Source organism: Pteropus vampyrus, unplaced genomic scaffold (genome assembly GCF_000151845.1).
Source record: "Pteropus vampyrus isolate Shadow unplaced genomic scaffold, Pvam_2.0 Scaffold353, whole genome shotgun sequence".
NCBI classification, from domain to species: Eukaryota; Metazoa; Chordata; class Mammalia; order Chiroptera; family Pteropodidae; genus Pteropus; species Pteropus vampyrus.
Window position 1 is genome coordinate 1701342 of NW_011889134.1, and position 15622 is coordinate 1716963.

At 31.8% G+C, this 15622-nt stretch overlaps 1 protein-coding gene across 1 annotated transcript in view; it reads left to right on the forward strand.

Annotated features, from left to right (window-relative positions):
- MLIP (muscular LMNA interacting protein) overlaps positions 1 to 15622 on the forward strand; it is a 179637-nt gene that overhangs the window by 107282 nt on the left and 56733 nt on the right. The window contains exons 11-12 of the mRNA XM_011379094.2: positions 4605 to 4649; positions 14669 to 14713. Of these exons, the coding sequence (XP_011377396.2) occupies positions 4605 to 4649; positions 14669 to 14713 (90 nt within the window). The remainder of the gene's footprint in view (positions 1 to 4604; positions 4650 to 14668; positions 14714 to 15622) is intronic.

Below are 15622 nucleotides of genomic sequence, written 5' to 3' on the forward strand. Positions count from 1 at the left end.
ATTCATAGAGATATAATTTGTTAATATTTTTTGAACTTTTATATATGAATTTTTATGGTTATATTTTTTAAATCTCTTTTTTATTTAGATACTTATTCTTTATTTAGATCTTTATTTGTCATAATTCATGATTTTCTCCTGGATTCATTTTTTTCTTGTTGGAATCTTGCAAATTGTATTCAACCAGGTCTGTTTGTATTGATTCTGTGGCCTATGTCCCTGAAAATATCTTTATTTTGCCCTTTCATTTAAATTATAGTTTTGCTGGACATAAAATTATAGCTTCCTTCAACGTTTTTTCCTCCTGGGTTTTTTTTCTTCAACAATATATTTATGAAATATTTTGTCAGCATGATATTTATTCCTCTGCTATATAGTGATCATTTACAGAGTGGTATTGTAATCTTTTAGTATTTTACCTTTATCTATGATGTTAATGATTTTTCCTATAATGTGTCTAGGTATACATTTTTTTCTCTTTGACCTTTCATCTGAAGTCTTCAATTTTCTTCCATATATATTCAGGCTAATTTTTAGTGATTTTTTTTTTTTTTTCCAAATATGTCTTTCCTGCTTAGACTCCTATAATACTGATTATGTCACTTTTTTGCCTCTGTACTCCATATCTCTTAATCTTTATATCTTTTTTTCTAATTCCTAATTCCTTTAAGAGGATTCCTTGATCTGATATTCCAGTTTAAGAATTTGTTCTGTGTCTATTCTGTTCTTTAGCGCCTATGTAAAGTTTTTTATTGTAGCTTATATAGTTCTTTTTTAAAAGTCAGCTTTATTGAAGTATAATTTGCTCACTGTAAAATTCACTCTTCTAGTGTACAGTTTTATGAGTTTTGACAAAGCATACAGTCGTGTAACCACCACCATATCCAAGATACAGTACATTTTCATCAAATGAAAAAAGTTTCCTTGTGCTTCTTTGTAATATATTCCTCTCTCCAACTCAAGTGCAGGGCAACCACTGATCTTTTCTTTGTCCCTATATTTTTCTGTTTTCAAAAATTTCATATAAATAGGATCATACAGTATGTAGTCTTTTGAGTTTATCTTTTTATACTTAGTAGAAAGCAACTGAGATTCATTCATATTTTTGCATTACCAATAGTTCATTTATTTTTATTGCTGAATAGTATTGCATTATATGGTTGTACCAGATGCAAACTATTCATCAGTTGATGGATACCTGGGTTATTTCTATTATTTCTAAATTGGGATTTTTACTAATAGAGCGGCTGAAAACAATTGCAAATAAGTCTTTGTGTAATCATATGCTTTCATTTCTCTTGGATAAATACCTATGAATGAAATGGCTAAACTATTCTTTTCTTTTATAGTATTTACATTTTTTCAGACGTCCTATTATTTTTCCATGGAAATGCAAAGTTCTGTGGACATATCAGCTAGCTTGGCTATCTGTATACCTCCTGACTGGGGTGGCAGGTACTAAAGCCTGGTTTTTAGGATCTGTCATTCTGTTATTTTGTTTTGTTTTGTTATTCATTTTTAGGAGGAGGAGCATATATCTCAGAATATAGAAATTCCATAATATCAAACATTTTTCACTTCTTCCTCACCCCAGTGACATTGTCCCTCACATTTGCTTGCACCCCTGCTTATGGCACTACATTCTCCACTTTTCCAATAGCCATCCCAGTTGTCATCACTGTGGAAGGGATCAGAAAAGGGACTCATCAGAAGCTGGTCTGTCGGAAGCCAGCCGACGAAGTAATTGAGGGTACCTGAAAGGGGGAGCATGGACTGAGGAAAAGAAAGAAGACAGACAGAATTGCAGGAGGGATCACAGAATCAAGCTGTGTCTGTGTCCCCGAGTTTATTTAGAAAACACTATTTATAACATTACAATAAGAAAGACAGTAGTCAAGAACCAAGGTTAGCCAGATTACTATATCTAGTAGAACAATGAGATTCTTACAACTCAGAACTCTCTGCTAAACTGTAGCAAGGAATTTGCAGTGATTGCTATGTGAACATTTACCTCCCGGTTTTTCCCAGCGCTTTACAATCTCAACTTCTTACATTGTTGCCAAGTACACAAATATCCTTGCTCCTTGTTATACGATTTCACATGTCCATAAGTGACTCCCCACACTGGTCTCTTGTCCAAACCTGTAGTTAACTGTTCCCTTTTTCTCAGACAGCCTGAAGGACCATTATTCTCATACATCTTTTCACCATTCTCAAATTTATCCCTTATACTACCACTTTGCTCACCTTATCTCTGATGTTGACAAGTGTCATGAATGAGAAAGCATGTAAAACAAACAAACAAACAAACAAACAAACAAACAAAAATAGCTACTTTGGAATACTGAGCTGTGAAAGGGAGAAGGAAATTAGGTCAGTAATGGGGTCAAGGAAGAATTTTTTTGCCTGCTTTTTAAAGCTGGAAATGACAAAGCAGGTTGGTCTGCTAATGGGGTTAATTCAGTAGATTTTGAGGTGCTGTTTATACAAAAGAAAGAACTATCCTGAAGGATGAAAGTCCTTTGAAAGGGCACAGAAACTAGAGCCTAATTCAAATAAGTATCCTTTGATAAGATGCTGGAAATGTCCTCCATTGTAACAGGACTGAAAATAGAGGAAATGAAGTGTACAGATGCAAATACGTTAGTAGGTTGATCATGGGAAATTGAAGAATTTTATAATTAATATCTTCTATTATGTTATAAATAACACCTTTTAGTGAAGAAAATTATAAGATTATTAACTGAAACTAAAGAAGGACAGTATAACGGGGAAGAGTTTGAAAAAGTTGAAAAGGAAAAAGTTGCTTGCAATTCTTCTCCAATCCCCTCTTAAATCCCTTGCATTCAGGCTTTAGCCCCTACCATGCTGCCCAAACCACTTTCCCCAAGTTTCTGGAAGTTCTCCCCATTGCTATAAACTCAGCTTATAGCTGATCTGATGTGACATATCAACAGAATTAGAGATAGTTGGTCACTCCCTCCTCTTTGGTATATATTTCTCCAGTGCCTTTGCTCTCTCAATTTTTTTTCCAGGACAAAAACAGGTTTTAAATGCCTGATCCTCTTTTTAGATTCCCATTTGCTTTTGATCTTGCCTCTCAATTTTTCGCTCTTATTAGCTCATCGATGTTTTTAATAAAATATTTTCTAATATTTTCCTCAACTTTGTTATCGCCCATTGTGGGAGGATTGCTTTGAGTTCTCTAGCCACCATTGTCATAGGTGGAAATCCACATAAGAACTTTTTACTCATTCCATCTTATCGGAATGTTTTTTATCTAGATATGCACATAGCCAGCTTTCTTACCTTCTTGAGCAAATCTATGTCATCTTCTAATGTCGCCTTCTCTAGATTGACCATCCTATTTAAAATTGTAAACCCTCAGTGCTCTTGATCTTCTTTAAGTTGGGTGGTCCAAATATACATACATATAAACTGTATTTGGCAGAAGCAAAGAAGATTTCCTTTGGAAGAGTGTATAACTCTAGGCTTCAAATTATTTCTACTCTTCTTTTTTATTGTATTTGTCATGTTCTAACATATGACATAATTTACTTATTTATTATTTTACTGTTTATTTTCTCTCCTGCTGAAATATAAACTGCTAAGGACAGGAAATCTCTGTTTCTTTTGTTCACTGATAAGTCTGAAGGGTGCAGAACAGTTCTGGGCATACAGTAGATACGTAATACTATTTGTTGAATAGATGAATAATTTAAATAGCCATGTCTTCTCAGAGAGTGGGAAAATGGGCTTATGAGAATGGGAAAAATTGGGGACTTACCAGGCAGTCTTAAATGCCCATTTGAAGTTGATTATCATTAACTTATAATCAAGTCAGTTAGCTTGGTTGAGAGCATTTCCCCAGTAATATTTTGCTTCTCAGGTACAAGTTTAGAGAAATGGCGGATAAGGTCCATCTGGGATTTGTTTGTTTGTTTGTTGTGTGTGTGTGTGTGGGGGGGGGAGGTTTTCACAAGAAGAGAGAAAGGCAAGAGAAATAAAAATATAAAGTAACTAAGAATATAAAATATATGCAAGCTAAGAGTTAATAATGGAACTGTTAAAGGTCAATAATTTTAAAGTCTCAATGAGGCTGAGGCTGAAGAAATATCTTATGGATATTTGAGAAATAAAGATTGTGGATAGGAGGTAAAGTTCTGAGAGAAGAATGTTAGAAATTAATATTTTTGAGTTTCCTATTTTATTTTATTTGTGAAGGCAACATATAGAAATGGTCCTAGAAATGAATCATTAAAATGGAGTGGATGAGAATATCTTTGAAGTTGTGCATCTCAAAGAATTGAGAGAATAGAGACTTCTATGTGAATTTTGAAATAGCCAAAAATTATTATGATCCATGAACATCATCAATAAACAAAGGAAAACTTACCAGAAAGCCAGTAGACAACAGAAATGAAAAGAAAAATAAAGTGATATATTTTAATGAAATAATTTTCAAAGGAACAGGTGATTTTGTATAGAAAAGGAGTAATGGTTACAGTCTTAATAGGACAAAGATGAACACTTATCCAAGAAATTAAATCTTTTAGTATTTTATTGATTACTTCAGTAGTATAATTATTTTTATTTTTATACAGACTCCTACAACTCTTCCAAGAGCAGCTGGTAGAGAAACGAAATATGTAAGTCTTCTCATAATTCTTCATAAAAACACATACTACTGTTTCTTAAGTGTATATATTTGCTTTGGGGGCAACTCAGTTATATAGTCATTTAAATTGAATTAGTTAAATTTTTTTTTCATAAGTGGGAAGAGGTAGAATGGTATAATTGACTTGGACGTGGAAAATCAAGTTATGTCAGGTAAGTTTATTGAATAAATTCCTTTTCAAATGAGGCCTAGTTTAATTTGGCTAAATAAAACAACTTTAACACCTGCTTTCTGTCTTTCTAATTATCAAAGCTTAGATGACATTTTCATTTCTGTAATAGTTTAGTGTGCTTATTAGTCAATAGTTAACTCATATACTTGAAACATTCATTTGTCCATTTCTAATGGGATTGTCAGTTTAGTTCATTTTGACTAGCTCGTTGCTTTCTTGCATTTAAATTATTATTAAATAATCCAATTTCTAGTTGTGAGCAAAAATAGATTAATAATGAATATATAGATATAGACTCATAGACTTGATTCAATTAATTATGGGGAGCTGAATATCCTAGAAACAACATATATTGCCTCACTCCAACCCTACTCTTCATTCTCCTAATAATCTATCATATAGCCAACTTCTGCTTTAGACCAAATATATTACAGTAGAAAAAGATTGTTTCCTAAGCAAGTGTTTAGTTTTTAGTTTAATACAGACCATTAAATTATTCTTTTTATATTATATATTATATTTTCTAATATGTAGCTTTCATCATCATCATCATCATCAAGAATAGTTATTAAATTTATATTTTGTGACATATCTTCTTTATAATTTCTATCTTCATTTGAGTCTCTGTAAGGCATAAATAAATGGGTGAAATTACTGAATTTTATCACATTCAGGAAATGATGTTAAGAGGGCATGAGTAGGAACACTGTTTAAAACATTTCCTAGAAGCTTTCACTGTTATTTTTTGTTATTATTGGTAGCCATTTGGAGTAATACTTAAAAGACTGGAGGCATTTGGTGGGCTATACACAAGTGTACATCATGGTATCCTGCTTAGTAACTGTCTGATCCCGGAAAATCACTTAATCTCTCTGTGCTTTAGTTTTTTCATATATAATATTGAGATACTAATAACCTTATTTTGTTGATGTATGGTTTAGATTGGTTAATGTAAGAAAAGCCTTTAATGTAGTACTGATACACTAGAATTGCTTAATAAATAATAATTCTTCCTTTTCTTCTTCTTTTTACCCCCTTGCTTTTTCCTTCCTCATTGTCTCCTCTCTTCTCTTTTTTCCCCACCTACCTTGGAAAGACTAGAAGCACCATGAGTTAACTGAGTTCCTTGATTCTTCAGTTGGGTATAAGAAAAGAAAGTATCCTAAAGATATTTCTATACTTTTTGTAATTAATAAATTCTACAAGAGCCAGACTCAGAAAAAAGTAGCTAGACATTTTTCATTCTCTCACTTTTTTTCTCATGTACTCCTGCTTTTCACCAGAATGCCTCTGATTTAGACTTATATGCAATAAGATGCAGAGGGCTGATGTCTCCTCCTGCCCCTCCAAGCGGGTATTTATTTTGATAGGAATTAGAATAATTCGGGGCAGGGGAGCTGCTTCGATCTCCATAGTTCATGGTTATTTTAAATTATTCTATAATCAGTTATCAGACTTAATTAAAGTCGGTTAACATTTGCCCTGAACTTTGAGAGAGCATTTGAGTCAGAGTTTACACTGAATCATCAAACAAATTTATTATAGACTAGAACAAATACAAATTTTGATTCAGATAAGATTCTTGTCTTTGATTAAATTTGGTTTCTTGAGTGAGAGGCTTTGCTCTTTACTTTCTCTTACAACATGACATTTGAATTATTTTTGACACTTCAATATATTCATTTCTTTTGGAAAACTATAAGGGATAACTTTCTTGGGAAGGTAAAAACCATTTCTTTGTTGCCAACTCATAGATAAGTCGCGCTTGTAAATATTTTGCTACAGTTATTATATTTACTAAGTGATGTCTGATACATATGTGAATCTGAGATATCTATGGACTTTAACATTTCAATATTCCACCATCTCTCTTCAAAACTTTGAAGAAAATAGGCATCTTTACAGTATATATCTGCCAGGATTCGATGTGTCATTGACTTTGTAGAGATTTTTAGATTAGACTTGAAGCAGAGATCACTCAGTTTAATAACTCCTGCACCACAGAGAAAAAAAAAAAAGAAGACTTACATTAGATCCAAGAAAAAAAGTTTCGTTACACCTGAGAATATCCTTAACAGATTAGCACAGGCCACTTAAAATCCCTATTTCTGGGTGCTCTTTAAAAGTATAATATATAATCTATGAATCATGACTAATAGAAACTCTAGTCAGTATTTTCTAGCTCCAGTATTCATTTTTCCTTTTGTTCATTGATTTGATAAATATTTATTGTGTGTCTGCCATGTTCCATTACTCATGGAAGAGTCACTGAGATGATAAAGATGAATACAACAACAAGCTTCCCATTTCTCAAGGATACAATGGAGAGATCGTAAACAATTAAAAGTCAATGAGCAAGATACTTTCTCATAGAAATTAGAAGAGAGTTGGCCAAAGAACTGGTTGATGTTCAAGTAAACTTACAAAGTTGCTAGTTTCAGTACATCAGTATATCCACTGGATTTCCAATTACCCTGGGATGTCTATAATGGTTTAATTAAATAATGAGAAATTATATGACTAATTCTTATTAATGGGGACTTCGGTGAAAGACTGACTTGTCTTCATTAAAAAATGCAAAACAATTAGGTTCTTTTTCTTATTTTTTATTGTACATATTGAACACATTACATAGTTTGTTTTTAAGATGAGCAGTAAAAGTACCATCAATTTAGACTAGTTAAAGCCAGGTTTTCTTTAGTTTATGGTGTACTTGAATTGTATGTTATTTTTTAAAGTACAGTTGACTGTTGAATAACATGAGTTTGAACTGTACAGGTCCACTTATATGCAGATTTTTTCAATAAATACTGTAAATGTATTTTCTTTCTTATGGTTTTCTTATGTTTTCTTTTCTCTAGCTTACTTTATTGAAAAATACAGTATAATATATATACCACAAAATATGTGTTAATCAACTATTTATGTTATCTGTAAGGTTTTTAGTCAACAGTAGACTATTATTGGTTAAGTTTGGGTCGGGGGAGTCAAAAATTACATGTGGATTTTTGACTATGTGGGGGTCGGGAGTGGGTGCTCCCAACCTCCTCATTGTTCAAAGGCTGACTGTGATTTAATTTAGGTTCTTTTACACATAACAGAATTTAAACTAGGCTAAGAATATGTTACATGATTGCCACAGGTCACTTGTGGAATCGATTATGTTAATTTATCATCAATATTTTACTGGATTGTTTTAAACCGATGTCAAATTCAACAACAATAATAATAATTGATATTTTAAGTTCTCACCTTTCAAATGAGGTTTAACTATCTCATTTAACCTTACATCAATTATATGAAGTGGATATTATTTTTACAAAATCTCCATTTTACACAGGAAGTAACCAAGTCTCAGAAGTCACAGTAGGCAAAAACAACCCAGGTTTTCCACATATCAAAACTCCTGCCATTGATACTCATGTGAACCTACAGGTTCTGGAATAGTTTGTCTTCTTTAAATATTTTATCCATAAGTATTTATTCTCTGTGTCTAAATCATTTCTTCATGCCCAATAACCTTCAGTCTAACTTTGAGTGAATAATTTCATATTTGGTAATAATATCTAAGATGATTATGTTTTACTATATTTCTTATGTTTTAAATCACTTGCTTTATGTAAATTGACTCATAATTTATCAGATACTGTTTGAGTGAATATTTCTCATGACGTTCATTTTTAAAGAATTTCGTTCCCCCTATGTAAGGAAATAAATTTTCTATTTAAATTTTTATTTTACTATGTTTTCACGATCATCTTTGAAAGGAAATATCATGTTTTTCATTGCATCATCATGTCTTTGTAAATGTTTATTATTTTTTATTACTTACTACCTATTTAAATTTATTTCATTTATATAATGCAAAAACATAGTACACTTTTTAAAATAAAGAATAACCTCAGAAAACAGGGTAAATATTTGATCCTATTAAACCCTTAGTTGGATTTACATTCTATTGATAACAACGTATTTCATAAACAGACTGCATTTAAAGAGCTGCTTTTAAGTGCCAGAGAAATAACAGAGACAAGCTTATTTAATATTATATAGTGTGCAGATAAGATGTCATTTTAATGAGCTTGAGGAACAAAAAAATACCATTACAATTGCATTCAATGGAGAGATCAATTAATACATCATCACTAATTATTGCTTTTGAAATATCACAATATATTAAAAAGTGTCAAACTTTATTAAAAATATTCCCCACTATATGTTCAGATATTCAAATAAAGGTCATCGGCTCCAATTTAGCCATCTCATAAACTACCTTTGTTGCTATGCTTGGAAAATGTTGCTAGGCTGAATTGTTTCAGAGGTGATGTGCACTAATGTAGTCATAGATCTTAGGGCAATACATGACTTAAATCCAAATCATTTAAATTAGACCTGGGTCTAAATCTGCTTCCATATGATGCAACTAGAGATTTGATGAGTTACAAGAAGGGTTGTGAATAATTTAAGCAATAAATTCCAGTCTACAAATTATTTTATTTATTTTATTATTCAGAAATATTTATAAGATATGCTTGTTTAAAAGGAGATAAGGAAGCAATGGAAGATAATTATCTACATTCTGCTAGATGAGGAGGGAAAGCCTTAATAAGACATGCTTTGTACTTTATATACTTCTCATTATTTTAGAATTTATCAAGCATAACTGTGCTATATTTCAGCCAAATTTCCTCTTGATCCAGTCTTTTATCTTCTCATTTGAACATATAAACTATGACTGTTACTGGTTACTATGCCCACTTATGCTGCTTACCAATTATATTCATGACAAGACTGAATCATCATTCCCTACCTTAAGAGTAAAACTTTTTAAATATCTCCAAAACTATTTTTTTATACTTATATCTTTGGGGATATATTAATGATATATAAATGGTTTTTAATGAGATATTCATACAGAGTAGAGTCTGCAGATAATTAGAGTAAACACTGTGAAGCAAGAAAGATAAATGCTTCATAATATATCTATCTCTATGGCTTTTGTATCCAACATTTTTACCATTGAATTCATTCTTTCATGTAGTGCCTTATGTAAAAATAACAGAAACACTTTCTTAGTTAAGGATAGAACAATTTCTTACCATTTCATAATTTTTTATATTTCCTCAATGTCAATTTCAGAACTCAGTGATTATTAAGTGCTGAGTTAATATTTTAAGTTTTGTCTTTCCACCTGTAGATCAGTCTTGTCTGGGAGAAATAATGTGAGTCAATTAATACATTATCACTAATTAAAGTTCTTTGAAGCTCGATAAAAGAAAACTCAGGACAATCAGAGTTAACAGAGAAAAGGTAGAAGAGAAACATTTTAATGATATTGAATCAGATATATTCAAGAGGGAAAGCTATGACCGATGAAAGGGAAAACAAACAAACAAACAAACAGAAACACGTCAAAAGTGGAAGTGCAGAGTGCAGAAGGCAGAAACAACTGTTCAGTACTTTTTTATATGGTACAACTTGATTTTGTTCCAATCCCCTAATAGGGTATCTGCTAGTGTAATGCCAGACAAAAAGACATGTGTCAAGAATGGGGAAAAACTGCAGATTGCAAGAAAAAGTAACCTCTAGACAATAACTAAGGAGCTTGGTTGGACTTTATGTGCCTCTGGCATCGAGTCTTTAGAAGAGTAAAAAGGTTTTTCCAAAGGTGACTTGGCACAAGTGGTGGCCTTGTGTAGCAATTTATTTTTCAGTGGCTTTAAAATTCTCATTTCTTTCCTTAATCTTTAACTTTTTTAACTTTCCGTATAACCTAACTCTTCAATAGATTTTCTTTGAAGTAAAAATTTTTGGCTTTTACAATTTTTTGACTGCCTTGTTAGTTTTTATAATGATGTTCTGGTTAGAATGTCCTCTCTTTCACTTTTCTTTCTTTTGTACTTAAAATCACATCACAAGCTGTCAAATAGATATTATGAGATTTTGTTTCATACAAGAGCCATTCTTATACCAATCTCTAACATTTTTCTTCACAGTTAGTATTAACGTAGATAAACATGAATAACTAAAAACTTAATGTTCAAATCCAAATTCAAGTTTATTCTTAGGCATTTCAAGCTGCTTCTCTACCTTAGTTTAATTGACTGATAGGCAGTTATTCAAATATAGTAGCCTCTTCCCTACACTAGACCTGGGCGGCTTCAGGCTCTCTCCTGACACTTTGCCAAACCAGTCAACTTGGTGATTGTCCAGAGAGAGTGAATGCGGTGTCACTTGGTCCCTGCTGTTGTGTGAGATGCAAGGTTTCCACATGATTCAGTTGTCTGGGGTTGGAGAAGTTCATTTGCACCCCCAGCAAGTGGCCTGCCTCTGCCACACAAGCCTTCCTGGGTCAACCCGATTTTGGAGACCCCTTCCTCAGTGCCCTGGTGGCCACATCCAGGTTCACCCCAAGTTGTGTTGAGGCATTAAGGAGTGCAGAGGTTTCTGATATCAACTGAATAAATATTTGGAGAGTGTGTTCTGGAAAAACAAAAACAAAAACAAAACACTCACTACTCCAATCTCAAATTACCAAATAATATTTTCTTACTTTTTAAAAAATAATTGCTATAATTTTGATAACATGACTATAGCTACATTTAATAAACATCATTAACCTGTAGTAGGCAAGCAGAGGGAGGCTTCTAAAAAGGTTTAACATGATTAGGTTGGTTAAGATAATCTGGTTTATATTCATGATAATACACATAAGCTAATATATATATTTTTTTGGTAAAAGATCTGTAGTGGTTTTGTAAATATTTACTCCACTGTGACATTCACATTTAATTCTGTCTTTTCTCTGGGATAACAGTTTCTGATAACAGTGATATGAAGTCCATTATATTTCATGAAAAAGAAATGTACTGGGAATATCAAAGATATCTTATTGTTATGCTATGATTCCCAGTGAAGGAATTTGGGAGACTTTTGGAGACTAGACACAAAGATACTTGTTTTTTTTCCCCCTAATTTAATTAATATGTTTGCTTGAGCATTTTATCTTTTTTTCCCAGTAGTAGTTTGATCTTATTAACTCAGTGTACTGATAAATACCAGTAGTGTGGTTAAATTGTGCAAATACTTTATTTTTAATGTGTAACCTCTTATCTCCTATAATTATTAAGATAAACATTTAACTATGTTTTATTTTAGTCAAGATGCATTTAATTCAGCATATTTCACAAAAGGAATTAATTAACCTTATGAAATTCATAGAGAATTCTTTCATTATTGCAATAATGAAAAAATAACTAAAGAGAAAAAAACTAAGATTTTAGAAGGAATTATTGTTACTCATGTTACATAATGAAGTTAAAAGCAAAAACTATAGATGAACAGAATGAACACTGTGATTGACATTCTAAAGGGCAATTTTCTGCAGCGCAGAATAGCCAGAAACCTTGGTGCACACCAAACACGTCTACAGCGATTAGAGATGGAGAGCACTTAGCCAAGACAACCTGCTGCTGTAGAGCAACCAGGGATGGTGCGAGTCAGAAAGCAGAAAACAATGTTGGGCTCAGTATGAGAACTACAGTTACTTCGTCATTATGTTTGGTAATTCACACTTCTATATGGTTGGCAATACCATAAGAACTGCTAAGCTTTTAATTTTCAGTATCGTTCATCTCTTAGAGAGTAAAAACAACATTGGCACATCTAGAATAAACTCTAAAAATATTTGCAGTTTCAAAAAGAAGTATTTAGGAACATAACTTTATTATCGTTTAGCCAAGTATATTTTTAAGTATACATCTATATGTTGACCATTTCCCATCAAAATTGATGGCTTAGTTGATGTGGGAACTCAACCTTTAATTTAAATGCAGTAATGCTGGATAAAACATAACTATTAAAATATATGTATATAACCCAACATAAAAGAAAGAAAGAGAAACCTTTGAGTACCAGAAATGAAATCGGAGATCTAAGCAGAAGTGTTAAGAAGAAGCTAAAGCCCTGATGGAACATAGGTACTTCAAAATTTAGGTGCTAGGAGCCAGGAGCTTAGATTTTAACTTTCACTATATAACAAGTCTAAGACCTAAGGAATTCTTCGTGTAATCCAGGAGGCTAACCGGCTACATTGGTTGTGAAGCACAAAATAGAAAAAAGATAAATCTCTATCATCTTTATTCTATAGTATTGAGTGGTAAAATAGTCATCTTTGAGAAAATGAATCCTGTGAAACTTGAAGACGTGGTAATCTGCCACCGTTGAGGGTTAGAAATATCAGAGTGATAAAATAAAATGGAAACTGGTCCAATGTGGGTAAAGCACCTACATCCCCAACAAGGATAAATTTAAAATGCATTGTAGAGATGGTTTCTCACCCCAGGGCTTCTTGGACATCTACAGGAATTATCACTGAAGTTACCCTGACTGGAGGTCAACTAAAATTTAAAAAGCCATAATATGAGTAAAGATCATCATGAGGGAGAGACATGAGGGATAGTCAGCAGATATAAGAAACAGGAGATTTAACAATGAGGGTCTGTGGACAAATCTGGAAAGAATTTACAAATATATTAAAAACATTGAAATAGTTAACAGAAGTTATAGTTACCATAAAAACAGATTGGAAAAATAACCAAATAGAACTACTACACATTAAAAATAAAGTCATTAAAGTATAAAATTCAATCGTCATGATAAACATACTAATATACAGCTGAAGAAAAACTAATTAACTGTTGGGCTTATATGTGGAAACCATCCAGAATGCAGCATAATGAGATAAAAAATATAAAAGGAAATTTTATAAAATGGGAGATGGATTGAGAAGACCCAACATATATTTAATAAAAGCTATTTAAGAAAAGATTAGATATAATGGGAGAAAGACAAAATTTGAAGAGATATTCATGAAGGATTTTCCAGAATTGAAGAAAAATATGCATACTCAGAATGAAGAACTGCACCAAGTCCCCCAAAACAGGATATATGCAAAGAAATCCACCCTCAGACATTGAAATTACAGAAAGTCAGGGGGAAAAATCTTAAATGCTAACCAAATGTGAAGACAGTTGATCCACCAAATTATGACTTTTAGACTGACAACAGTAACAGAAGTCAGAGCCGGTGGAATAGTACCATCAAAATACTGAGAGGTCATAACTGTTACTCTAGAATTCTATATACAGTTAAACTCTCTTTAAATAATGATAATATTTGCAAAGTCCAAGACAGTAAGGTTTGAAAAACTACCAAAACATTTTCTTCGGAAAGAAATAAACCATATCTAGACTAAAGGAGTTAAATACAGAAACCAAAGATGAAGAAACAATATTCGCCTCCCCTTTAATTTAAAACAGCTTTAATAACTAAATCATTTTATTTCATAAATCATGAAAACTTTGTGTTACTTTTTATATATAAAGATACTTAAAGAAAAATCTGTTTTTGTTTCAATTTTCAGTAAATATATATAAATATCCAACAATGCTAGTATATTTAAATAAAACATGAAATCTACAGAGAATAAAACATGTGACTGCGAAGCATTTCTGATGTCTTGTGATAGTGTTTATGTTAAGATGTTAAGGAAAATCAATCTGTAATACATCATATTCACTATTATGTGAACTGAATAAAAAACATGTAGGAAAAACATTGTAACGCAATGTACCAAAAATGGTAAAAGTAATTTTTGGTAGCATGATAATACTTTTCTTTTTACTTTATACTTTTTCAAAATCTACAATGTCTATATATCATTTTAATAATAGAAGAACTAAATACTTAATAACATAGATGTATATTTTACTAAGTTATGAATTTTACTAAATATACATCATGTTTATATTTTACAGGCAAATCTCTCCTCACCATCCTCTACAGTATCTGAAAGTCAGCTGGTATGTATCCTCTTATTAAGTCATAGGCCTACTTTAAAAAATTCTGATCCCTCGAGACTTTACCTGAATGAAAATGAACTGAGAATATATTTACTACTTATAAGTTTATTTGCCTACTAGTCTAATAAAAGTTTCCTAATGTTTTACTAAAGCTTCATGGTGGTTGTTTGACAGACTAAAAACTACATAAAACCATACATAGACCTTATTTGCCAGTAACTTCCATTCTAATAGTGGCGTTAGAGTGGAATTGGTGGGGTCAGAAGCAAGACCTTGAAATTTAGAGGAGAGAGTTTACTTCCTGATGAGATAGATCAAATAATGTAGGATAGGTTCTGGACTTGAGGAAATGGGAAATGAGATATTTTAGATGGGAAGATTATCATGAGAATGATATAGGCCAGTGATGAGCAATAGAAATATAATGTGAACAATAAATGGAAGCTACATATGTAATTTAAAATGTACTAGTAGGCACATTAAAAAGTAAAAAGATACAGGTCACATCAATATTATATTATTAAATATTCAATTATACTTTATATTATTATACATTCAATAATAGATTTTATTTAATGGTATATAAAATCATTTCAACGTGTATTCAGTATAAAATTGAAATATTTTACATTCCCTTTATTTGGACAAAGTTTTTGAAATCTGCTGTGTAATTTACATTTACAGTCCATCTCAATTCAGAATAGCTACATTTCAAGTATTCAACACGGGGACTAGTGACTACTGCCTTGGACAGTGGAGATCTAAACTCTAAAATCTGTTATTTATAGATAAAAATTTGATTAAATAAAAGAAATACTTTTGCTTAGCAAATTGAAACCATGAATAAGTTCCCTGGATATTACTAGTTAAAGATTTTCTTTATATCTTTTAATTACCGCTGTTTATAAT